At 54.5% G+C, this 26028-nt stretch overlaps 5 protein-coding genes across 5 annotated transcripts; 1 reads left to right on the forward strand and 4 right to left on the reverse strand.

Annotated features, from left to right (window-relative positions):
* Positions 1 to 4857: 4857 nt before the first annotated feature.
* Positions 4858 to 5829, forward strand: LTHEOB_8511 (uncharacterized protein; the record flags this gene model as incomplete). The annotated part of the gene is made up of 2 exons (XM_035517997.1): positions 4858 to 5116; positions 5228 to 5829. 2 exons carry the CDS (start codon positions 4858 to 4860, stop codon positions 5827 to 5829), a joined length of 861 nt encoding a protein of 286 aa, XP_035370217.1.
* A 464-nt stretch (positions 5830 to 6293) lies between these two features.
* Positions 6294 to 7402, reverse strand: LTHEOB_8512 (uncharacterized protein; the record flags this gene model as incomplete). The annotated part of the gene is made up of 2 exons (XM_035517998.1): positions 6294 to 6406; positions 6463 to 7402. 2 exons carry the CDS (start codon positions 7400 to 7402, stop codon positions 6294 to 6296), a joined length of 1053 nt encoding a protein of 350 aa, XP_035370218.1.
* A 4481-nt stretch (positions 7403 to 11883) lies between these two features.
* Positions 11884 to 13845, reverse strand: LTHEOB_8513 (Serine threonine protein kinase; the record flags this gene model as incomplete). Its single annotated transcript, XM_035517999.1, has 1 exon — positions 11884 to 13845. The coding sequence occupies one exon, from the start codon at positions 13843 to 13845 to the stop codon at positions 11884 to 11886; it is 1962 nt and encodes a 653-aa protein (XP_035370219.1).
* A 4701-nt stretch (positions 13846 to 18546) lies between these two features.
* Positions 18547 to 19239, reverse strand: LTHEOB_8514 (DNAJ domain protein Psi; the record flags this gene model as incomplete). The annotated part of the gene is made up of 1 exon (XM_035518000.1): positions 18547 to 19239. One exon carries the CDS (start codon positions 19237 to 19239, stop codon positions 18547 to 18549), a length of 693 nt encoding a protein of 230 aa, XP_035370220.1.
* A 1385-nt stretch (positions 19240 to 20624) lies between these two features.
* On the reverse strand, positions 20625 to 21206 carry LTHEOB_8515 (Brct domain-containing protein; the record flags this gene model as incomplete). Its single annotated transcript, XM_035518001.1, has 2 exons — positions 20625 to 21006; positions 21076 to 21206. 2 exons carry the CDS (start codon positions 21204 to 21206, stop codon positions 20625 to 20627), a joined length of 513 nt encoding a protein of 170 aa, XP_035370221.1.
* Between the last annotated feature and the right edge of the window lie 4822 nt (positions 21207 to 26028).

The following is a 26028-nucleotide window of genomic DNA, read 5'->3' on the forward strand; positions in this document are numbered from 1 at the left end:
ACGAAGTAGTGCTCGCATAACGAAAAGTTACTCGGCTTATGCGTTCCATGAACATTATCTGTCTGAAAAATGAGTTCTTCTGCTAAGGCACCTCGATAGCATCGCCATAACGAGGAGTCTGCTAGAACTTCTCAATTAAGAATAATAGGATAAATCTAACATGTGCAGCTGGTACTAGTTGATTAGTCTGGTGACGAAGTCGAGGTTTCCATCTTTTGATATGACGCAACTAAATTTTATAGCTAAGAGGCAGTCCATTGACGATCGATCTCCGCCTCTAATCTACTCCTCCACAGCTCTTGTGTTAAAGAAGCGCGATGGGAAGTGTCTTACCATTTTTCACTACAGGAGAATTCACGCCTACTCTACAAAACTACTAAGGGGTACGATGTCTAGATCTTCGTCGTTAGTTTCTCGTCGTACAGCTCTAGGATCTGACAACAAGTGGAGGGAGGCTAGATATCGAGAGCTACTGTGGTCTGGTTTTGGCTATGATCACCCTTTTTGCCGAGATATAAAGGCAATAGTCTTGCGAAAGAGAAGTAGAGGCCTAAGGGGCGCGATCATTATTAAGTGTCTACCACTGGTGGCGAATAGAGTATAACTCGGAGGAATTAAGTGAAAGGAAATTTGAATGTTGGCATTCGTCATTCTGTGGAGGAGCTGCTAGCAGACTCAACCAGACTTTGTTCGGTTTGCATTGCCCAAGTCGTTCAACGACGGTCAGTATGTGGCGTTTTCAATAAGAACGAAGAGGTCTGAAGCCATGATCACACAAAATTGTTGTGGACAAGGTTATTGAACGAATAGGTTCGTAATAGTCAGTACATCGCTATACCCCGAAATATGAACGGAAAAGAGGAATATGATTAAGTGACTGTGGTTGCGGCGGAGTATGCAATAAGGGCGATTGTGGAGCTAGATAAGTTCGATGCTGTTGACGCCATGCGCTCATGAGTGAACGAGTAAAGGTGATTCTTAGGAAGGAAGATGCGGGAGTGAACGACATGACGCGGTTTTAGATACGGAGGGTGTTGTAGAAGCCGTAAGCTCTGATACATCCCTTAACCTCATTTATGGATATACCTTTTTCTCCCCCTGAAAGGTCACTTCTGATCTGTACATCTCAATGTAGCAGATAAATCCGTAAAGATTCATTTGAAATGAAGGCTGATCCAACCTGGAGGGCTCCTCCGGGCTCCGGGGGATTCCGTATTTAAGTGGTTTGATTGGTAGGGGTAAGTGCATAATCCAATGGTAGCCAAGCCTAAAGGTGTTGCTCAAGCACTTTCCTTTTGGCCAGTAATGCGTGATTATTTAAATATGCAAGATTTGGAATCATTTCCAATCCATTTAAATTTATGATCTCTGTCCTCTTATAGAATGCTTCTTCGTAATTGCTCGTTGAGTTGTAGAGTAGAGTAAGGCTATTTTGTGTGGGGACACGTGTGTACTATTTTGGGATCGATTTCTGTGAATGAATTCTAGATCATGCACGACAAGTGGCAAGGCGTCAAAAGTGAGGCGCTCAGTTCAGCACTATCAATACTACAGTTTCATATAGGAAAAAATGACCATACATGAAGATAGCCTACTTTCGTAGGTCTATTACGGGCTCCTAAAAAGCTTTCAGTCTTGAAACCGAAGAGAGGAGCCACTCCCAACGTTTCCAACGCTGTACAATCCCACTCTCGCCCAAATATATCACAAAAGCCCATATTCCCGCGCCGTTGACTGTGAGAATGTGGCATCAAAAAGTGGATCTTGGATGTCGGGAACGTAGAAACGAGTTGTTCTTATTGTCGGCAATTTCTTGCTGTCTGGTTGTTCAAATGACCAATCCAAATCCCCCTTCCCTATTATATTGACGATCTTTCCGGATATCGTGACGGTCGCATGGTGAGGCTCTGCCTTGAGGCCCAACTCGTCCATAATGTTTAGGGCCACGAGGTTGATGTTTTCTGGGTTGCGTAATACTGATAGCCGCTGTATGATTGATATTCGGTACTCCGGTTCTGGTTCAGACTGAAATCTGATTTGGTACACTTGAGGCTGCCGGGAGCTTCGAGGGCGTAGAGACCGCCGTTTGTGCTACGAAAGTTAGTTTGTCCATGATAAAACCTACATGCGAAAACGCTCACTGAGGCTTTCGGGTAGGGACAACATACGATGCTTTGTCCTTGGAAGAACATACCTTTATTGATCTTGTGCTTAGCAAAGACAACCATGAACCCATCTCAGTGGAAAGACAAGAGCCTCTTGAAAACTCAAGTCAGGCTGGTAGCTCGTAGCAGTGATGAGGTGACCCGTAGTGTGGTCGATTGCATACTTTTCAGCCTCGTCAGATATCTTGCCCCTTTGCTCAGCAGCTTCCATGAATTTGCAAGACTGGGTGTGGCGAATCATACCCTCGGCAGGAAACACCGGGATGTAGTATCCCGGTATGGCTAATAAGCTGTGGGACCGCCACAGTGATGCCTCTGCAGGTCAAACATTGAAGGTAAGGGACCCGTGGCAGGTGCCCCTCAGCTCAGGGGGAGCAAATCATTATGTAGAACACTCACTTTCCTTGAACCCTCAGGGAGGTACTGTTTTAAAACCCACTGCCGCCTGGTCGATGAGTCGAAGAATAAAGAGCAGCCAGGCTGAGTGCCAACGAAACTGGATAACATCGGGATGTTGGGACTGTCAGCTGAGTTGTAGGATTGATTGTGGTTGGGTCGCGTATTCCTTGGCTGCAGTTCCAGGCCATGTGCACCACCAGAATTGGTTTTCGTGTTGCGTTGCGACGCCCCCTTCATCCTGGACGCCTCTAAGCGGATACTTGAGACCGACAACGTGGCATCCTATCTATGCCCATTGTTGGAAATGATTCTCTTCGAAATGTGCAGAGAAAATGCGTTGCAAGCCCCTTACTGAGAATGAATTTGTTGCAAGCACAAGAAAACCAGCGTTCATCAGAGCTCTTAGGGTGTGACAGTGCGCAAAACCCTCCGCGTCATTGTCACACCAAGAGTCAAATGTGGCGTGCATAATGATCCAATTACGTTTTGCCGGGCCGGAGTATGCCGGGATGCTTAGGAGGGCTCCGTTGTCGAAATGGAATGTCGAGCCTGGGTGTGTGAGCTGAAAAGTATGACCTGCCTTGTTTAGTGCTCTGTGTGCCACAGTCAATTTCGGGCTTGCCTCGGAAAAAGATTTGACCTTTCCTAAGGTATTCGGATCCAGTGTTGCTTTGTGGCTCTTCCGTGAGAAGAACACGAAAATTGTTCACACCTAAGCGAAGCAGTTGTTGATTTTCATATTTTCTAAACTCGTATCGCCAAGTTGCCGCTGACTTCCGTTTGGTGAATATCCAGCATGGTTCCGTCATGATATACCCGATCTTGTCTCTCACTGCATATGCGCCATGTGATAGCACGTTAAACGATCGTCGCTAAATCTTGCCGGTTAAACTTCTAGTCTCCGTGAAGCCAGGAGAAACAGGTTAAAGCTACACGTTACGCTACAGATTCCAGCCGATAATACTTGAAACATAGTAGAGAAAATTTATTATATTCATTTGAAAGCAAAATATCGACCGACGTCAAAACTCGATCCATCTGCAACACCGTACCGATGCGAGCCGGGGAGTTTGCAGGAAATCAATAAAACCGCGCAGTACGCCGGATCCCCAAAAGGCAGCCGTGCTGTTCAGCCAGCCATTCCAGGCCTATCTGGTGCGAATTCCCCGCGAGAGCCCAACATATGCCTGTAGAGCTGTGGCACCTCCCTCATTGATTTATACCTGTTCTGCAATAACGCTCGGCAAAATGCAGCCATCAAAAAGAAGTACTGTGAGACCTTTTGCTTGAGGCTAAATTACGCCATTCTCGCTTTCGTTCAGGTGCTGCTGAGATTTCTCAAAGGCTCCGGATCAGACCTCTGCGTCGATGCTGGTCTATGATGACGACTGAGTACATGTATGGGATCAGCATATGGAGAGCCGATATCCAACCAGCTCACAAAGCCAGCCTCCACCTCCGCGAGGCATCCATCTGCCTGATAAGCAGCCTCAAAGAACACCCATGGAGAGTCAACGCAGTGGAGACAGTAATCTCTCTGCCTCATGCACTTTCTGCGTACAACATCTTCGATCCCAGGAAGAGTCGCTTCCGCATGCGTACTGCAAAAGGCTGGAATCACAACATGGACGCCTTGTGGCCTGTCGTTATACGCCACGAGTTCAGAAAAGAGCAGTTGCAGCACCCAGGCGTGCATGCAGAACGCAAGTAAGGTTGGCCTTCTTCACACAAGGCGGAGGAGAAGAGGGATAAGGCTGAAGTTTACCTGTATATGTTCCTAGTTGAGTCCCTTGCTGCCGTCCCAACCCAAAGCGTTGATTATTTTGCTGCATACCCCTTCATATGATAAAGCTACTACTCTAGCATAGTCCTTACTTGCGATCACCGAGACTTTGGCCCTATGTCAGGTAACCGGCAGAGCCTCCTTCCGCTACATTATACCCCAGCTGGTTCGCAGGGAGCCCTACCACTCGGGCCCCAGGAGGCAAAAACACCGTCAGCTACCCAGTCAACCGTTCCTTCCGCCCCTTCATCAGCAGCGTCGTCAGCAGATCCATCAATAAGCGTTACACCAGAGGCAGTGCGGGCATCTCATTCTTCTCCTCCTCCTCCATCTCCAGCCGTGCCCACGTCGAACTCTCCCTCCCAAACTGCTCCAGCGGCAACTTCCCCTTCGACAGCCTTCTCTACACCATCTCGCACAGAAGGTGAATCATCTTCACAAACCTCAACAAGTAGCAATGACGATGATCCTCCGGCGGCCCCCGCTGGGTATCCCAAGCTTGCGTTCAAGATGGGCGACATGCCTGAGACAGCCATATTCCGACGGTTCGGGTTTTTGAATGCCCAGATACTCCTCTACATGCAAGCAGAGCTGGTGAGCCTGGAAGACAGACTCCGCAGGATCCAAGCCCGGGACAACGAAGCTCCTGGGTCAAGGTCGTTGTATGCGAAAAACTGGTTTTTCCTCGGTAACTCAAAATATCAGGACGACGGCGACGAGCGGCAGTGGGAACTCGTCAAGGAGATCCGCGAGAAGCTGAAAGAATACAGTAAGCTTTCAAAGATTTCAGATATCTCTCTCTCTCTCTCTCGCTTACATGCCCAGCCGGCTCACCCCCCAACCAGGATGCGACGATACGAAAGCAACTGACTTGGCGTAGACGAGATGCTCATCCAGCAGCTGAAAATCGTGTCCGTCAACCCGCCCGGCTCCTACGACCTGCGCTACATCCAGCGCTACCTCTTCTCCGAAGACATGGACAACGGCGTTCTCACCGGCAAGGACGCGGACCTCTGGGGCTCGCTGGACAACCCCAAGGGCCACGCGCCGGATCTGCTGGCGCTGCTGGGGCGGCATAATGAGGACTTCTTCTCCAGCTGGGTGACTGAAAGCTTTGTGGACAAGCTGATTGAACTGCAGCAAAAACGGAAGACGTCGTCGTCGTTGACGACAACACCACCACCACCACCACCGAAACTCGACGATTTCACTGACAAGAAGCTGCTGCGCTGGACGTTCATGGTTGCGAGCGTGCTGGCGTCGGCTCTCCCCATTGTATCCATCGTCATTCTCTACTGGGTCCGGTCCATCAAGGTTCGGCTCGGTCTCATTGCCGTCTTCAACATCGTCCTGTCTTTTGTTCTCGCGTGGTTCACGTCGGCAAAGCGCGCCGAAGTCTTCGCCGTCAGTGCGGCCTTCTCTGCTGTTTGCGTCGTCTTTGTACAAGTTGGGGCGGATGATTCGCATGATGCAAGTAGCTGAGCTGTCCGGTGGCCCAACAAGACGGCGTTACAAGGTATGTATGAAATGCATGCTGCTGTGCGAGCCCTATATAACCTTTTGATGAAGCGCTAATAACCGTGATCCCCGAATTAGTGTCTTACGCCGTGAATCGTACCGTGTCGTCATCCGTGAACTGGACATTATCGAGAATTTTGTCGCCAAAGCCGAACGCTCACTCTAGTGCCGACCGTAGTCTCTTCCCAACGCTTTTCAGCCCCGAAAGAACCCAAGTTTATCCAAAATCGCCGCCGGTAACTATACAAACAAGGAAACACATGAATGGGCGGAAAAGGGAAGCTCGCCAGAAGGGGCAAACACCGGGAATGCAGGGCGAGGGAGCCTAGACGAGTGATGAGGAGCGAACAGAAAAGCAAAGCGATGAGCGGTGGAATGGCTGGCAGATGACAGCCCCGCCACCTCGGAGCTGAGATGCAAGCCGCACTCTACTGCTCCCTCGTCTTCTTGTCATTTTCTATTAGCTTCTCTATCTTCCTCTGATCGCGGGACTGGGTCCTTTTCTGAGCATTCAAGATTGGTCTCTTGTTGTTTACCTCAACTACGGCACCCCGGTTAGAATCATATCTGGGGATCAGCAATTCAAGGTATACTTACCAGAATTAACGGGAGACTCTACGTGACGCTTACCGCCCTGGCCTTGGCCCTGGCTAGCAAGTGAAGCAATTGCTGGCGAAGGCACGTTCAGCTTGAGTTCTTTGATGGTGCCAAGGCCAATGAGGACGTCATAGGGGCTTGCCTCGGGAAGAACCACACACCGAGACGGGTGAAAACGAGCCGGGTTGAGGAAGATCTGCTGGCCAGCGTATTCATTGATCGGCCCCTTGGCGCCCCATTTCGCGCGGAGCTCTCCGAGAAGCTTCATCTTGGTACCGTCAGGGTTTGTCAGGACGACCGGAGGGTTCTCCGGATCGTCGTACGCTTCATACAAGCCGTCAAGTCCCAAATCACGAAGAAGAGCGTGATTGACGAGAATGAATGGAGGCGCTCCGGGCCGCTCTATGTCTTCGAAGTTGAAGTCGAAGGAGGCAATCGCATATTGTATGACGTTGTCCTCTCTGATTCTGGTGACCTTGTTCTCCGTGACTTCGACGCGCTCGTTGGTGATGACAAGCTGGATAAGCCTTCGGCGGTCTTCTTCTGGAAGTCCGTCTTGGTTGCTCTCAGCGACATAGGCAACCGGCGGCGGACATTCCTTCCTGCGGATCTGATGGAGACGCCTGTCGCGCCACCAGTTGCGGATGACGCAGAGCGGCAGCTCGATCCTCTGGAGAAGCTTGCCGCTCTTCGGCTTCGAAGCCACCGTGCCTGAGGCCTCGGTGCCGGAGCTCGTCTCGTCGGCAGCTGCGGCCGCGGCGGCAGCAGCGGCGAGCATTGCTGCAGAATTCGGAGGTTCGCGGTGGTGCGGGGCGGTCGTGAGCGGAGGCTGCAGCGATGCAGAGAGACAGTCCTCCTCGGGGATAGGGGGCTCAGCTTCTGGCTCAGGCGAAGCGGAGGAGAGGCGGATATGTTGCGCGGCTTGGCGTGGATGAGACATCGGCTGTGTGCTCAGGGTGGTTTCGCTAGTTGCTACACCATGTCATCATTAGCATTCAAAGGCCGTCCAGGGCAGAGTGCTGTGTGCGGCGGGGAATCTTCAGTGTGCAGCATCTCCGCTGGAGAGGCTCACCTCGTGATGGAGCTGCTAGCAACGAGCGCGGCGGGGGGCGGCAGGTGCAGCTGTGTTGAGGTATGGCCAGACACTGCTTGGGCGGCGGAGTGACAGGGATGGCGATGCGCGGTTGCAGCTGTGTAGGTGTTAAGGTAGGCGATGGCGCGCACTGGTGGGAAAGGTGAGAGGGTAAGCCGTAGCTCGAGGGGCGAAACGGACCAGTGGGCTTGTGAGGAGGGGGAGCCTGGACTGGGAAGAAGTAGTTTGAGAGCGGCGGCCCATGCCGCGGATGGACACGGCGGTTGGCGCTAGGACCAGGTGCCGTGTATGCGTGGCCGCAGAATTTCGTTGACCGCAGCCAAGTTCCAGGCGCCGCTCAATTCTGGCGCTGCCGCAACAAACGGCAGTACTCACGAGGGCAAGCGTACTTGCCTGATGGTGGCCTGCAAGAAAGAAGTGACGAGACCTGGACCCCGGTGGTGTGGTGTGGTTGGCCGATTGCCGGTTCCTGCGTGAGCTGCCGTGTGGCGAGTTGCGACGCAGTGCTGCCCCAGACAGTCTGCCTGGCTGCGCTGCAGGTATAGACGCGAGGCACCATGCTCCAACGCATGGAAAGATTCAGCAAGACAGACATCGCAGACTTCATTGAACGATGTGGCAAATCCCGCATGTCAGCCGTCTCCCGCTCGGCGTCTCAAGCGCCGCATTCATGGTATGTGCCAGTGTCCATGTCTCTCGCCCTTTAACCGCGAGAAGCGGCTACGATGAAATTTGCGCGCGGCAATGACTCTGGTCTGAAAGTCGTTGCTCGCCCATGACGCAACCCCCGCTGATCATGCGATGCGCCACGGCGGGAGGGAGGGTCCTGGTGCGACGTGGGTATGCAGCGAAAATTTCATTAGAAGCGCAGAGCAACTTGCAGCACCCTTGCGCGTGCATCTTCGAGTCTTCAGAGACCGGCGATAGAGCTGCAGGGAAACCCGGTTTACTGCATCGCGCCGTCGGTTCGACTGGCAATGGCTCGGCAGCACTCACGCACTCCTAGAAGCTACGGTAAAGGCCGCGATTCTCAAGATGTACAGTGGGTCAAAGTGCGTGCATTGCGGGGCTAAGCCACGCCGGAAGAAGAGGGCACAAGGTAGCGTACGACGGCCAAGAGATGGTGCTCGACGGCAGACAGGTGGCGCACAACGGCCAACAGGTTCATGTGCTGACATTCATGTTTCGCTGCAGCATCCTAGACGACTGCCTCGGGTTGCCATAGTCGCCAGCTGGTGATCTTCTTCGCAATAATGGCATTTTCATTTTTGTTGATGAGCCTCAATGAAGTCGAGCTTGAGGGCGCGTCCGCGGGTTCCCGAAAGATCAGCCCCACAAGAAGAACCCGCAGCCTTGATCAAACTCCGCAGTGTGGCGTATAAACGGAATAGGGCTCATCTATGTTTCCCCCAGCGCTGATAACCACGTGTCTCGAGGAAAATGAAGGTCGGAGTCCAAGCGTCCATAGGCTACACAGGCGGCAGAGAGTTGTTTCATTGCGGGGAAAGGCCATGCATGTGCTAGCCTTTAGAACGCGGCTGACGGTCCGCGGGCTTGTCGCGAAGGCGAAGCAAGGCGGAATCAAGGCAGTCATGTGTCATACCACACAATCATGCTTTCCGGAGCCATAGGCGCGAAAGTCTGGCGCTCACCGCCGGGGGAGTCGACGAGCCTGGGAAACAAGGCTGAACAAGGCTGACGGCGCCTCGGCTGGGATGTGCTGCGCCTAGCGTCAACATGTTTACAGAGCCTCTTCTGCTGACGAAGTTCCCATTCGGTTGGCGGGTGCATGCGTCTTCGCAGCATTGGCGGCTCATGCCAGACTGCGGGCGTTGGCGCCCGCCTCCACTACCGGCGCATGTGGTGGGGTGGCGCCGATCTCTGATTACGGTCGCATGCTGCATGACAACACTGGATGCAGTGCTCGTACCCTCCAGCCGGAGCCGATGTGCTTGGGGACGGGATAAATGAACCTGCCGAGCCCGCTGTCTGTTGTATGTTCTCTTCTGCCAGCTGACCTTAATGTCGAACTCCAATCGCAAACCTGTATGGGCTATACAGAGAAAGAGTGACTCTCAACGAAGATCTGTGAATAACAAGGCGTAAGGCTGAAAAACACTGCTGACTGATCCCTTTGCCGAGAAACCATTACGATCGGAAAAGGCGCACACTGTAGTCCACTGGCATCCGGTTCTTTTCGTCGGGTCCTTGGGAAAGACACCAAAAGGAAAATCCGTGGCCTTTGGAACATCTCTTCTCCATAGGGTGGTTCGTTGGTTCCCCAGATAAATCGTCCCGGAAAAGGTGGTTAGGCTATCCAAGGCGCCCTCCACGCAAAATTGACTGGCCAGAAACCTCCCAACATACGGATACGGACAATAGGAAAAAGAAAAGAAATGAGATCCTGTTGTGCTTCCAGAATCGTTCCACGCTCTTTCGGACTTTCATTGAATCGGGGTCAAGACGGAAAAGGGTTGATAGAAGAGCAGGACTGCGAAAATTCTCGCAAAGAAAACATTGAGATATGAACCGTGCAGGACACTGAAGGGGAGCTCAACTGCCACGGAACTGCACACCAATACGGTCTTAACAAGATCTCTGGGATCGTCCTCCAAACGGTCCAACTTTTACAGCCGCAGCTTCGTCATGCATCTGAGGCGAAGAGCTACCAGAAGAACACCCCGTCATCCTGTGCTAGGAAGCCACCACCGTACCAAGGGGTATCGATGCGTTGATGCCACGTCCAGCGGAACGCCTGTTGTTCCAGCCCCCCAATGGCCAAATCCGCCCTCCATCGCATTGTAGTCCGGCTATTTCATCCTAACGCGTCCATTGAGCGGCTGCGCACAGCCAGGGCTGAAGGTCGTAAGAGGAAACAGGCCATGATCCGGTTTCGCGAGAAGGGATCGCGGCGCATGAGGCTCAGGGAAGCATTACTGATGCGCGGAGGGAGGATGGATTACGGCCGACTGCGAACGGACGGGTATGCTTTGGAGACGACATGGAATGATCCATTGAAGGTGGAGCTTGCTGCGACGGGATGCAGCGCTGATCTGACTGGCATGAATTGATGGGGCTGGCAGCGGAAGGGAGCTGTCGATGAAAAGAAAGAAGGGCGGTAGGGGAGAAGTCTTGGCATTTTGAACACCAATTCTTTGGACGGGCGCAAGGTGTGTAGTCCGTGCTATAGGGGACCAAAGATGTGGGTAGCAGTTGTAGCTTTAGAACGTATATTAGTAGTGATCATTGAGAATCATCATGAGAGTCTACGTTTGAGGCTGCGTAGTGCATGACCAATATTCGTGCTTTCTGCTGACCGTATCAATACGCCGGTTACAGTATTCAGTACAGACTCAATAAGCAGTATATGTGGTCCGTGCTCAATCACGTCGGACTCAACACCATCAGCAATGATCATAGGAAAGGTGCACCCAGGAAAAGTAAAGACCATCAATCAATCCTCTGTCGACAGGACGAGTCTGTAAATTGAAGTTTTTATTGCTGTTTCCCAGATTATAATGGAAAGGTAAGCTTTTTAACTACAAATCGCAGCCACCGAACACAATCTTCAACTGCAAGTGTAATTGGTACCATGATATATTCCTTAAGAAATGGTTGGCAACATCAGATTCTTTTTGCAATCCACTGGGCCGCCCTGCTTCCCAATACATTGCGCCATTTACGTGTCCGAATCCCAGCATTTATTGCTCCAATCAAATAACCAGGCCTGATATTTCCCAACCTCCATCATCCCAGCGTATTCCCCCCAAACACCCCCCGTCCCCTCTAAGAAGCACCCCTCTTTTCCTTCTCATTCTCCATGCTCAGCAGCTCTCCGTGTATATGCGTGGCGGACAGGTAACAACAACAACGTCATCCTCATCATGCCTCCGTCATCGAGTGCACCTTTCTGTACAACACTCGCCGCTTCTGTACAACATCACCAGACCCGAGGGGGAAGAGAAAAAAAGAAAAGGGCAGAACGCATGACCCCAAAAAACAAAAAGGTTCAAACAAAGCACTCCTTTCACAGACAAGAAGGAGAATCGTAGACTCGTTCCGAACCACGCAATGCATGCAAACGACAAAGACAAAGGAAAGAAAAAGAAGAGAGAAGAAGAAGAAAGATATTGACATACCTTCCAGTTATGTAACTAACAATGGACAACCAGCTCTATCAGTCAATGACGTAAAACAACAAGTACTAACCAACCGCACCAGCGCCGGCGGGTGGGGGGAATCCGAACTGAACTGAGCTCAACAATACGGCGACGAAGTAGACTAGCACAGAACAGTAGAAATATCAAAACCAACCTCAACAAAACCTCTCAATACCACCCATGCCCCATATCAAACCGATGCTGCAGCGCCTTCGGGATCCTGCTCTCCTTGGGCGGGAGGTGATTGTGCTTCTTCAACACCACCGCCTGGCGCGCAGCCTTGCATCCCTTCTTGCTGCTCGCATCGACGACGGCCGGGGCGGCGAGCTCGTCGCAGTAGTTCTCAGGCGTGCAGCACTCGACGGCGCGCATAGTCGCAGTCTCGAGGACCTCGCGCATGGTGATGCGGCGCTCGGGGTACGGGCAGAGCATGCGGATCATGAGGCGCTTGACGGACGGGTTATCCAAGCCTTGGAAAGCCGGCGACGTCTTGGGGGCCGTGTCCTTTGCGTCGGGGGCGGCGTCATCGCGTGAGAGGTCGCCGTCCGGGTGGCGGGCGAGCCAGTCGTTCCAGTTGTGCAGGTATGCAGCGTACTTGACGTCATTGTCGGGGTCGGCGGCGCCCCATGGGACCTGGCTGGAGAGGTAGAAGAGGGCGATGGCGCAGGACCAGACGTCCATGGGACGCGGGTCGTAGGGCCCCTTCTTCGCAAGCACCTCGGGCGCGATGTACGGCCGGCTGCCGCAGATGCCCGGCTTGCAGAGGCGTACCTCGCCCATGTCGACGCCGCACTCGCCCTGGGCGGCGCGCATGCCCGGGTGCTCGCCCGAGAAGACCTCGGAGACGCCAAAGTCGGTGATCTTGAGGTGGCCGGCGCGGTCGAGGAGCAGGTTCTCCAGCTTGATGTCGCGGTGGGCGATGCCGTGGTCGTGCAGGTAGCACACGCCGCGGCACAGCTGCTTGAAGAGACACAGGCGGTCGGCGGCCTTGTAGTGGCCGCCGGCCTGGGCGGGCACGAACAGGCCCTTCTTGACGAGGTCGTACAGCTCGCCGTACGAGCAGAACTCCATGATGTGGTTCCAACGGCCGTTGTGGGTGCACAGCCGCACTGTCTCGACGATGTTGGGGTGGTGCAGGCTCTTGGCGATGCTGTACTCGGACTTGATCTTCTTGACGTAGTCGTCCTCGGACTCGTCCTTGTCGCGGCCCCGGAATTCCTTGACGGCGTACAGCTCGTCGCTTGGCCCGCCCTTCCGCGACATAACGCGCACCTCGGCCGTGGCACCGTCGCCGAGCTTGCGGCCGCGGCGGAAGGGGATTGCGCTCGTGCTCTTGAACTCATTGTCCAGCTCGCAGTGGTCGACGAAGAACTCGTCTGGCAGGCAGGTGCTGAGGCGGCGGGCCTTCATGCCAGTGCCCTCGGCGGCCCTCCCGGCGGGTTGCGACATTGGGAGCGTGGCGTCTTTTGACTTGGGGAGCGATTCGACGCTCGCGGATCTTTTTCTGCGGCCGGCCCGGCTCGCCTTGGAGGCCGGGCCGAATTTTTCGGTCTTCGACATGAAGGAGTCGAAGGTGTTGCCTGGCCTCGGCCGAGGGAATCCGCTAGCGTCCGACGTCTGTCCTCCCTTGTTCTGTTCCTGGAAGGTAATGGTAGGTGAGCTAGGAGAGGGAGGGCTGTTGGAGTGGGAGGATTTAGGCGAGTTGCGGGCGGAGCGGGACCAGGAGCTGATGCGCCGGGTGCGGATGACAGGAGGTTTTTGAGGAGGCTCATTCTCGTCGGGGAAGGAGGCGCTCTCGGGGCTGACGTCGACGACGGAGTTCCGTTTCGAGTCAGCACGCTTGATGGTTTTGCGCACGATTGTGCTGATTTTCTTCAGGCCGCCGCGCTGGGCAGGGGTATCGCGGGGAATTGCGGCATGCGGTGGTGGCAGTGTTGCGACTGTCATATCGTCGGGTTTGATTGGGGTAGAGTCAAAGCCGGGTTGGGGAAAGGGGATGGATTGAGCGTCGCTGGTGGGAGTGATGGGCTCGAGGTGCTCGCTCCCGCTCTCGTTGTTGCTGCCATCCGTGTTATAGTCAGGGACTGCTGCAGCGGGCAGGACTTGAGTGTCGGCGGGCGAAGGAGACATGGCGGTCTTGGTCGCTTGGCGTTTTGAGACGGTTGCGGACGGGGAATTGTGCGGTGGTACAGCGCAAGGTTCCAGCAGAGCTAAATCGAGGATCCACGCGTCGTGCAGCAGGGCGGAGTGATGTGTGCGTGGAAGCGTGGCAGTGACTTCGCCATGCGACAGGTACCGAATTGGGAGTGGAGAGGAGGGTGACTATTTGTCGCAGCGGGCAACGGGGTTCGCGCGTCCTTTTGTCCCGGGCGTCGCAGGCTCGGACGAGCAGGCTGGATTGATTGCGGCGGCAGAGGCGGGCGCGGGATCCTTAGTCCGCGTTCAAGGGCTTGCCAAGCGCTTCCCCACGATCGCCACCATCGGTGGACCCCGGCTGCGCACTGAGCAACGCAAGCTTCAACGACACCTCACCTCGTCCTCTCGTCGTCCCGCCCTGCGCATGATCGGTGCTGCGACTAGGGGCCGCTGCCCTGCCGAGCCTGTCGGCCCTCGCCTTCGCCCGGCGCGAAGCACAATAATCACGCAGAAAGCACCAATGGAGCCAAGGCGGCGGAGTCAGCCCTGTCATGAGGGTCTCTTGGACGCAGCCAATAGGCCCGTGTGGCCCGTAATCTAGTTGCGCGCCCCTCAAAATAGCATGCCGGCAGAATGACGCCAGCCAGCCTGATCCCTAACTGCCCCAGAGATCGCCGCCCGTTGCCGTGGAAAAGAAGGGGGTGAAAGCCTCACCGACTGCCTCAGGCCCACCCGTCTTGTGACCGCCTGCAGACGGCGGCCGAGGTCAACGGAACCAGCAGGAAAAGAGGCGTCCGATCTTCGGGAGCGCCTTGGCTTTCGCAACGAAAAAGGCTTGTTCGCAACCCGTGCTTGGCAGCGCACAGCGCCGTGGGGGTAGGCACGTAGGGTAAGCCGGGTGACGCAGGTGCGCTTCGGCCGCTGAATCCCGGAAGTGTTGAGTTCGGCCACTGACGAAGACTGCTCAGCCATCTCCACTGCCATCACCGCTTCCCCAGGATCCGCGCGTCCGCACAGCGATCGTCCAGCCAGCCAGCTCATTCCCCGCCCTGTGCACTGGTACGACGCGTTCCGTCCTGTCGCGCCGCGATGTGACGCCGTCCAAGCACCGCCTTCTGGAAGCCCGCCCGTCGCCTCCGCCAAGGCACCACAACTCAACGGCCAAGCAAATACTGGGCGGATCAGCAGCAACCCTCTGGCGGTACCGTTGCGCCTGCTGCCCGGTCTGGGCCGTGCATCCCTGTCGGCGACTCCTAATCTGCATTTACCCCACGGTTGTGCCTCACCCCGTTCATGCATGGAATGCTTGGCAAGCGCAAGAGGCTGCTCCTGTCCTCCGCCCCGGCTGCACGACGTTGACGACGATATTGCAAATGCCTTGCACCACTCTCGATACCACCCGATGTCAACATGCGATCGATCGTGAGCGTGCCGTGTGTGCTGCTGGCGGCTTCGCCGCATTGATGGGGGTCACCCGGACACACATGTCGTGTGGAGGGAGAGCAAGGCAAACAATACGCAGAGAGCCCCGGCTTCTATGCACGCAACTTTTCGGTTCGTCGCATCACCCGCATCTCCGAGCGGGGCCAAGGCTCACACGACAGCAGCAACCAGCAGCAATGACAGCCATCCACACCACACCACGCCTGAACCCCACATGAGATCTCCCCCGCTCATCTTCCCTCTCATTTCTTTTCCCGACCATCGGCGGGAAAAGGGAGAGAAAGTGCTGACGCCCATGCGGCTGAATCGTAAGCATCGAAGCCGTTTCCCCGCGATTCTACCTGTCACTACCGCTGCTACTACTGCTGTCCCGCTCGCTCGTACGAGTTCTCACGCTGCTCTCTCACGTTGGCTTTTAGCGGCGTCGAATCATTCTAAGCAAATCCGAGTGCAGTGGCTTTTTTGTTTTCGCAGCCCACACCAGCCCTTTGTGAAAGGGCAAGTAACCCGAGAATCGCGGTTGCAACTGATCTTTTCCCCGATCCTGGCGGTCGGAACCCTGCACGCAGCAACTGCTACAGAGGGCTATTTCAGCCGACGGCTAACGTGAATTATTTTTCGCTCGTGCCAGGGGTAGTTGAAGCCATCATCCGGATGTAAATGTGGAATTAGTAAGTATACATTCACGTCCGGACGATAGCTTCAACAGCCCATATTTGTTCATAAAAAAACGGACAGAAGCATACTTAACGCGATGTTGTAGGGATCCGGCCGTCCAGACATCCTCTCAATCCTCCGGTTCCTCGCAACCCGATCCTATCCCATCTGGCCTGTTGTGAAGCATCGGCTGGCCGCCTGGCCCACGCCGGCCGGCAGCCGGTGGAGCGCTGGAGGCACGCCTGGATGCCCGCCTCTCCATCCTTCGGCCTGTCTTCCGGAGCAAACCAAAAAAATGTCGGAAAGTCAACTCGTTCATCTTCTTCCGCTCGGGGACCAGATCGTCGTCGGCGGCCTAAGCTCGGCGGTCGGCTTCGGGTCCCGCTGGGCCCAGCAAAGAGTCGTGGCTGGTCATGGGCCAGATCGTCGTCTGCGGTGGCAGTTGAGGTCTGTAAAAAGACCTACCAAAGCAAAGTGCCCAGCAATGGGCCCAGCAAAGAGTGATCTTGGCTCGTAGCGGGCCAGATCATTGTCGGCGGTCTGGGATCGGCGGTGGCCTTTGAGGTCTGTAAAAAGACCTACCAAAGTGCCCGCCAATGGGCCCAGCAAAGGGTGGCGCTCTGGCGTCGGGCGGGCGGCGAGCCCGACCTCGAGAGGGGTCCTCCGGACCCCTTATAAGCGAGAGAACTCTCCGGGTTTTTTTTTTTTTTGTGATCCGGGAGACAAGTTAGAAGATGGAGAGAATCGGGGTTGAACAACGATGGACACCGCAAGGGACCCCTCCTTTTTTTTTTTTTTTTGCTCCGGAGACAGGCAGGATTGGTTTGCAACGAGGGACATTCCCAATGAAAGAACTATCCATTTTTTTTTAACTCTCCGTTGTGTCAGGTCAGGTCAGCTAAGGAGATGGTGAGAGAGAGGGGGTTGATATTATATGTACAGTCTCCTCTTGTAGCCGATGGCTAGCGTGGATTTGTTTTTTGCTTATGAGTAGCTGAAGCTATCGGCCGGACGAGAGTGTAGATTTAAAAATTCTACATATACGTCCGGACGATACCTTCAACTACCCACATATGTTATTCTTCAAAAGTAGAGCTGGGGCTAGTTACGCTACGTTCTAAAACCCGGCTATTCTTCGCGTTAGCCATCGGCTGCGATACCCCCTGTAAGTGATAATTGGGGTTCGGGGTTGTTATAGGCTGCGTGAGCCGCGGCGTTGGCTGAATGGCTGAATGACAGGTCAGATTGGCTGCTTGGGTTGGCTGGGCTGGCTGGCTGGGTTGGCTGATCTTCGCTTGAGCTGATATCACCCACATCACTCACACCACGGCGGAGGAGCAAAGCAGGGATGGGCGCCCAGGATTGTTCCAGGTTCTTCTTTTTTTGCTGGGGTGCATGCTTCGGGATGCCTATTCCAGCAGCAGCCGGCAGCCGGCGTCTGGCGACTCCTGCGGCGAAGCTGCGTCGAAACAGAAAAACAGCAGACGATTCTTCGACAGTTCAGGAATAGCAAGAAAATTTTTTTTCTCCTTCCCTCCCCCCATCCCACCTGAAGATAAGGAGCAGTGATGACGCTCCCGTGAGCATCTTGGCACGCGCCCTCCTCTCCCTTTCCTCCCTGTGTGACGGCTTGGCGGAGGGCCTGGGCCGCACAGGTGTGCCCTGGACAGAGGTACTGCAGTACATTTGCAATTCCTTTGCATACCAAGGAAACCTCGCACCGCCCCGCTCTCCCTCCCCACTTCTGCCAAGACCGTGCGCATACATGCGCACACACATATCCCTTGACGCTTGTCCCGCCGAGCCAAGACATTCCCAGCGAGCGGAGACGCTTGGGAGGAGAGAATGAGCAAGGCACAGGATGTGTTGGTCATCGGGTGTTGCACGGATTGGGGCTGGGGTTGCTGTGCAGCTTTCCTTGTTTTTGCTGTACTCTGGTGTATGATGTGCTCTGATGTATGATGCACTCTTGACAGGTACATACATCTTGGTGAATAGCTGTGGTGGACTACTGTGCAGATGATTGATGCTGTGATGGGAATGAATTCCAGGGCGCTGCGGCCTGAATTTCTCAGTCCAGCCCAATCCGTTTTGTCTCCAAGTGTAAGGGAACACCAGACCTCATCCCATTGGGCAAGTCGGAACCATAGTGAGAATGCGGATGACGCTCACAATCTGAGCCCATGGTTTCGGTCTTTGCTGCACGAGTAGGTTTCCGAAACATATACATACTGCACGTTAGAAAATCGCCCGCATGGAATAGAGTGAGTGGAATTGACAGCATAGAGGCAAATGCAGGGACCATAAACCCAATCATCCGATCCACTGCAAAGTAATACAAGCAGCCCATCCACAGGTTTCCTCGACACGCCTCTACGTCAGCGGACACCCGCCACAGCAGACGTCCTCCGCGCAATGATCACCAAATTCCCCAAGGTGAAAACCGCGAAGGCAACAAAAGCAGCGTTATTATTCCTGTCGTTCCAGTCAGCCAGAACACCCCACCCCCACCCACACAGCGCGCCAAACGCATCATCCCACATCTCACACGTGCACATCTCTCCATCCTCCCTCTCGGGGCAATTAGTGTTCAACTCACCTCTTCCGCTCCTCCTCCTCCTTCTCCCTCACCCCCTTCTCCTCCTCCTTCTCCCTCCCCACCACCCGCTCCAACTCCTCCACCTCCACCAACTTCACCCTCCGCACCGCCGCCCTCTCTAGCCCCTCCCCCTCCAACCTCGCCTCTTCCTCCTCCGTCGCCGGTGCGGGTGGTCGCCATTTCCACGGCCATGACGGCAAGGCAGCGGCGGCGGCGGCGTGCAGCTGGCGCGCCCGCGCGTGCTCGGCGTCCAGAGCGTCGAGGTGAGCGAGCTGTGCGCGGAGGAGGCAGAGGCGGGTGTGGGGGTTGCTGGAGGGAGATGGGGTTGGGGGAGGGGGATCGGAGGGGGGAGATGAGGAAGAGGGGGCAGAAGGGCGGCTGAGGTCGTAGTCGCGCTTGGAGGAGGTGGAGGAGAGGGTTTGCCAGGCGAGTGATATCTGGAATAGTGCGGACGGGTTAGTTGATGTGTGGTGGCGGTGGTGGTGGTAGTTGATGGCGCGTTTCGAGTGTGGGGGGACATGGCGCACTTGTTGGAATCTTTCTGTGGCGACGGCGGTTTGGTCGCGGTTCCGGTCTGGGTGGTGGAGCAGGGCTTGCGCGTGGTAGGCTCGTCGGATGTTGGGGAGGGAGGCGGTTGGAGGGATTCCCAGGGTTGCGTAGTGGTCCGGGGGTTCCGATGGGTTGGCCATTTAAATGTCGGAAGATGTGCGCGAGAGGCGTTCTTGGCGTTCATTGGTAGATCTGGTCACCTAGGTCGCTTGCTTCATTATTTATGTTTCTGCCTGAGCCTCGATTTAAGGGGGACGAATGGTGCCGAGAGACTTGGCACGTTTCGTTTCTTGTGTGACGAGAAACAGTGAAGAAGAAGAGGCTGGACCGATCGGGCATGCACATGGTACTGAACGGGGATTTCTGGAAATTAGTAAAGATCCGCCAAGGTGAGCGGGTGACAAGGCGTAAACTGCTCTTAAACGTCTTTGAGTAGTGTTTTCAATCCTCGTACTGCGCCGTGTTGATATGTGTAGAACGAAACCGAAAAAGGGTTACCGGAGAGCGATATCCATTGCCGGTTCATCAACTTCCCCAGCGGCCCAAACCAGCAACAGGCAGCGAACTAGTAGAGCCGGGTAGAGCTCAAATGCAATACAACATGCAAGGGTCTCATCAAGAGCGACAGAGCAACCCAAGGAAGACCTCATAGCTTGGACGCCTTCATTTGGGTTACGAGCTGGTGTGTTCGTTGCCCGGAAGTTGAGCGTCATCCCTCCCGGATCCGTCCCGCATCCCTCTGCTCCACTCTGACGAGCAACTCATATATTCCAGCGCTCTCGCGACGGCGATCCTCCGCCAGCGATTCAACCGGGGGTTGCCGGGCTTGGCGGCGCCGGAGCCACGCATCATAACATAGGCGCAGAAATTTCGAGAGGATCAAGAAGATGAAGTAGCCGATTAAATTACCGGCCAAGATTGCAGCGTAAAACCCCAAGAGGAAGAAGCGTCGAGCATGATGTCTATTGACCGTTAGCTCGCGCTCGACAAACTGTATTGGTGAGACGATGATGAATCGAGGTATTGCCATTCAACCCGTCGCAATGGAATTTCTTGTAGAAGTAGGCAAGGGGACAGCCAAAGTGCGAGGCTGCAGTAGGACGCGACGAGTGCGAAAGGAGAGTATAGAACTTACTGTCAAGATGTTGCTGTTGAAGCCACGTAAAATTCTGTTTTAATATTAGCATGGTTTCACTGCAAGTAAAACAACAGGGAGTCGGGGGAGACCTACGAGTTGGTTTGGAAGTTGAAGATCCGATACTGCTGAAGAAGAAGGAGAAGGAGAAGAATCCTTAAGTACCACGGCTCTCGCCCATTGGACTTTTGTCCCTTTTTGCTCAAGGTCCATAGCATGTCATTGCGTCCATAATGCTGCGGCGGAAAACACGGCCCATGTTAGTTCTCTCAGAAATTCCCCAGAACGTCTGACCGATAACTCCGATGAAGACACCGTGTGATGAAAACGAAGGGGTAATGCTTGATAAAGTAATCTCTCATTAAGTGGTGTGCTTGTGTTGATCGGTAACTAGCGCCTGAGGAGCAGATGAGCCAGGCCAGGGAAACTTCGGCCCAACACTAACTGCCCCGACTGAAGTTCAATAACCAGTTCAACATGCTTCACTTCCGGATACCTGTAGGCCTTGATGGCACCTTCCTTCATCGCTGCCGTCACGAAATCCTTACGCATCGTCTTGCCAGTCAGTCTGCCCATGACTGCTGCGAAGTTGGACGTGATCAGTTGGTGCGCTCTGTGGTGTTTCTTGACACTTTCTCGGATCGTGTGGCTCTCTGACTCCAGGCAGGTATCAATTTCCGAGAGTGTTCGGCGCATTTGCCTCCTTTCCGTCTTGCTCTCGAGCTCATCGATGATGTTGGCTAGGTTTCTGATGGCGTCCGTCGGCGATGAACTGTTTCGTCATCCTTTCTACTCAGGTTTGCCATCTTGAAGTGGCGCCGTCGTGCTCTTCGCGGCGCACAGGTGCGCCTTGCCGGCCGTCAAGGTATCGGCGTGGAAGACGATGCCTTGCAGCAGCTCTGGTAGGCGACATAACGCCTCTGGAGTGAGATCTCGCACGACGCGGTCGACGCCGAGGGACAGCTCCGACATTTTTCGTTTGCTCCGGGAGATAGGTCAGAAGATGATCGTGTTGTAGCGAGGGAAGACTGCTGAGGATGATCTGGCCTACGACCAGCCACGACCACTCTTTGCTGGGCCCATTGGTGGGTACTTTGGTACTTCTTTTTCAAGACCTCAAAGGCAACCGCCGAGCCCAGACCACTCTGTAAAACAGTTAGCAAGATGCATGTGAGACAGATGGAGGAGGGTCAGACTTACAGCCCCCAGGCGGAAGAAGTTCAGAGAGAGTCATTCCGCACTTTTCTGTTTCCAGATCGAGTTTGCATGTGAGGACTCGAAGTGGTAGGTCTCTTTCGAGACCTCAACGATCACCGAGCTCAGACCGCCAACGACGATCTGGCTCACGGCCAGCCACGACCACTCTGTTCGAGGGACATTCCTAATGAAAGCACTTTTCCATATCGTTTTAATCCGAGAGACGGGCAGGATCGGGTTGCAACGGGGGACATCCCCAATGAAAGACTGCTCCATCTTTGTTTTTCGGTTGATGCCGTGATGGTCGCCTCCTCTGGGCGTTGAGGAATCTTGAATGGTGGATGCTCTGTCGGAGGCTGCGACCGAGTTGCGGAGGGGTCGATCGCTGCTGCCGAAGGTGGACGTTTTGGACGAGTCGCCGAAGGTGGGCATTTTGGACGAATCACCGAAGGAGAAATTGAAGGTGTTGCCGGTGGATCCCGGCTGTTTGGGGGTATTGGTGCCCCGAGTGAACAATGGGATAATCGCGTAATAGGGTATCGGGTTTGATCACTGGAAAGACGCGTCGCCGTGACCGGAATAGGACGTGTAAGAAATTTCTGCACGACCTTCTCACCCGCAATTGAGGCTTTACCGGCGTCTTTCGACGAGACAAAGACGAGGAAAACGAGAGATAACTGGAGTGAGCTCTCGCACGACGCGGTCGACGCCGCGGTGGCCGCCTCCTTTGGGCGTCGAGGCTTCTTGAATGGTGGATGCTCTGCACCGGCGTGGAAGAAGATGCTCTGCAGCGGCTCCGGCAGGCCGGCAGGCATAGCGTCGACATGCATGACTTGCCCGACCCCTACGACCCGCATAGGAACGCTGACCACGGGGAGTTCGTGTTCAGGAAGATGGGCTCCACGCCGTCCGGGTCGTGCGCCGAGGCGCGGTTGGCGACCGTGGCGACCGTGCTGCGCTCTTGTCGAGCAGGGCGAATTGGTCGAAGTGAGCCGAGGATTGCGTGTGGCAGTGGGTGATTATCGTGAAAAGCGTGTAGGTTGGCATTGCGAGCGAGAGGGAGGAAGCCTTAGCGTTGGGTGTTGAGCCTGTCTTGCCGTGCCGTGCATTGCGTGCCTTCCTGTTGCGCGAAAGAGCTGTGAGTCGCTCGTTTCCTGCACCGTGAGGGTGGCCGACCAAGTATCGAATAAAGCTATGATGTCATCCTTCAGATGTCATCCTTCACTCTGGGCCCCACTTTCCCCAAACAGCCTGAGTCCACCGGCAGCATCTTCAATTTCTCCTTCGGCGAGCTCGATCTCCTCAGGCCGACCAAGTACCCAATTAAACCATCATGCCATCCTTCACTCGGAGCACCAATCCCCCCAAACAGAGTTGCGGAGGGGTAGATCGTTGCTGCCGAAGCTGGACATTCTGGACGAGTCGCCGAAGGCGAAATTGAAGACGTCGCCGGTGGACGCTCCGGCTCGCCACGACCGAGTCGCGGAGGGGTTTATTCCCACTCTTCCAGACATTGAGCCTCCAACACCGGATCAAGTACAGCATGGACCGAATAAAACTGGAGAGTTCACTCACTCACGAGAGGTTCGGAGGTTTCCCTCGTTGTTATAACACGATTCTAACCATCTTCCAGCCCGTCTCCCGGAGCAAGCCAAAAAAAAAAAAATGTCGGACAGTTCACTCGTTGGAGATGTCCCACGGCGTCGGCAGCGTCGTGCAAGAGCCCACCCGCTACCTCGATCTCCTCAAGCCGGGCAAGTTCTCACAGAAGGACGGCGACGACACGTCGGTATGCGGCCTGCACATCGAAGAGCTTCTCACAACGTCGCTCTTCTCGTGGTCCGTCAAGCTCGCGCTGGCCGACGACCGCAAGCGCGGCCACACGCTCCCTCGATCTCTCCTCAGGAATGGTCAACACCATGGCGCAGATTGGGCGAGAGCGTCGGCCAGGCCACGGCGGTCGCGGCGGTCGCAATGCGCGCGTGGCGCTCGAGGTACGAGACGGTCGTGGCCGGCGAGGAGTCGCAGGCAGGGAGAGGCGATTTTGTAGGGATACAAGGCCGGGTGGTGGTACTGCTTCACATTACGCGCGGTTGTTATGGTAGTCAGTGCCTGTGCGGGGGCCCGGAAAGGTGGGGGTGAAGCAAGAAGAAAGTCGTCAATTCACAGGGCGGCCCGCGATTATGGATACCCTTGTGTAGGGCGTGTATACGTGGGTCAAACTCCATGAAGAACAGAACCTTCGATTAAACTGCTTTTTGCAACGGCAAGCGAAAGTCGTTCTGGACGCGAAGGATACGTGAGCAATGTCGAGCAGTGAAATCATGAGTAGTAGCGAAACCAGGAGAAGTACTTTATTTCCTCGCCTAGTTATACGAATATCCTAGCTACGGAGCTTCGCTAGAGATAAATTTTGATGAACCCGACCGATCAACTATTGATCACCGAACGGATTTACCGGCAGCGTAATACTTGTGGTTTGACCAGGAGGCGGGAGCTTGTACGCCTGATACGTAAGCTTCCCTTCCTTTATAGATTTACACCAGTCTTTCATATCCATTCTATATTAATTGTTAGCACTCTACCAGACGATTCGCTTAATTTTATATACCTTGGAAAAATTTGTGTTTTTCCGGTTCGATTGAGAGTAACCGTCCGAAATTGCCTGTTTTCTGCCAGCCCTAGCTCTAGCATTGCACAATAGGCATGGACATAGTCTCTATATTATATTAGTACTCTATTAGGCTAGTCACTTTGTTTTATTTACCTTGACATGAGAGTAGGTGCCGAAGTCGGAGGAGGCCCAGGTATGACGGTGCCAGACGCAGGAACGATGTTCACCTCGGTAGCGGTCGGAGTAGACGCAGGAAGGGCAACCGAGAGGGCAGCTAGGAAACCAACAGCCATGAGAAAACTGCTGACTTTCATGGTTGTCGACAGTTGTCGGTGATGTCGGTAGTTGCTGGCGGTGGTGCTGATGGAGGTGGTGCTGATGGCGAGTGTTTGACGATATATATATATCAGCGGCAGATGAGCTAGAAAGTTCTTTCAGCGCAAGACTACTAGCTACCGTAGAAATTAGCAGATACACCCTTGACTACAAGTCCGGTTTGCCTGCAGAAACGTGGTAAGGGTCTGACCTTAACCGCCGATTTCTACGGTAGAGTTTAGTTCAGGGCTCCCAACCGCCACCACCCCATACTGAACCTTAACCCCTCGTCCGCTCCCTTTCGCCCCACGCCATCTATCCACACCGCCCCGGCGGGAAGCATGTCCACGCCGGCTAGCAGGCTCTCCATGGCAGCGATGTTGCATGGATTCTTAGGTAGCACGCGTTTGATGTTGAGCGTTGAATAAGCCCGCAGTGCGCACAGTGCCAGCATCGCGAGGAAGGCTTCGAAGATGGTGTTCTGCTGGAGACGGGGGCGGTTGGGTACTGTCAGCGTCGCGCTGAATGTTGACACCAGAGTTGGGGAAGTGGCGGGCATTGTGTTGAGCATACGCGCGAAGGTGCGGCCGGAGAGCTGGTGGTGGCGGGGGAGATAGGGTGGGTGCTGTGAAACATGGTGGCGAAGAACTTGTTGACCAAGGTATCGTCGATCAATCTGGCGGGGCTGTTGGGAGGGGTTTAGACCAGTCGCTATAGAGCACTTCATTGAGACCTACCATCAAAGTATAGTTACGGACGTCGAGTAGCAAGGGTTGAGACAAGCGGTAAGCGATAGTGAGATGGTCAGCTAACGTTATGAGACCAGTTGAGCGGTACCGAAAGAGCAACTATCGAATCCACATTGAATAATACATAGCGTCGTTAAACGGAAATTGATGAAAAGCAGCCAGTGGTGAGCAAATGCTAAAGCGTAACGGAAGATGAGCAGCCGATGATGCACCGCCAAATTCAAGTCGAAAGCGTTGACTGATCAGTGCGGAATGTCGGAAAACAAATAGCTTGTGTCAGGAAGCCGAAAAGCACACACTTCCAGCGACAGGCGATCTGCAGTGAAGTAGCCGCAACGAGAGACCGGCGACTATGAGCCTTTAGGATGTAGCAAATGATGCGCTGGGCTTGCTGCTTGACAGTTTGGTGGAGATGATCCAGGGAAGAAAAGAAAGAGAGGTAACCTTTGCCGAGAGGTCTCAGCTGGACACGGGACACAGGCCGGTGGTAGAAGAACCCAAGGAAACTCTCAGAGCTTGTATACTTTCATTGGGATTCTTCAGTGGTGTCTTTCTCATGAGGTTGGGCATCGCCAGTTCCAGCTGAATTCGCTTCCTGATTCAGGCCCGCCTGCTCTCGCTCCGCTCGGACGGGTTGCTCAAGTTGCCGAGCCTTCTCAAGGAGAGTGCGGAAATCACGAATAGCCTCCTTGGATTGCTGGGGTTGGCGGCGTTGGATCCACCGCATAAAAATCAAGTAGCCGAGGCAGTACGTAGCAACTTGTACGAAGAAATAGCCGACGGTAACCATCTATATCAGGATTGGCTTTTGTTCGATAAACTGGCTTGGTATGACGAATCGGATTGTATTCAAGTGCAGAGACGGCAGCGGTAGGATTCCTGTGACCACAAAAACATGCTATCCAGCCACTCCTAATGC

This window comes from Lasiodiplodia theobromae (genome assembly GCF_012971845.1).
Source record: "Lasiodiplodia theobromae strain AM2As chromosome Unknown scaffold_27, whole genome shotgun sequence".
Taxonomy (NCBI): domain Eukaryota; kingdom Fungi; phylum Ascomycota; class Dothideomycetes; order Botryosphaeriales; family Botryosphaeriaceae; genus Lasiodiplodia; species Lasiodiplodia theobromae.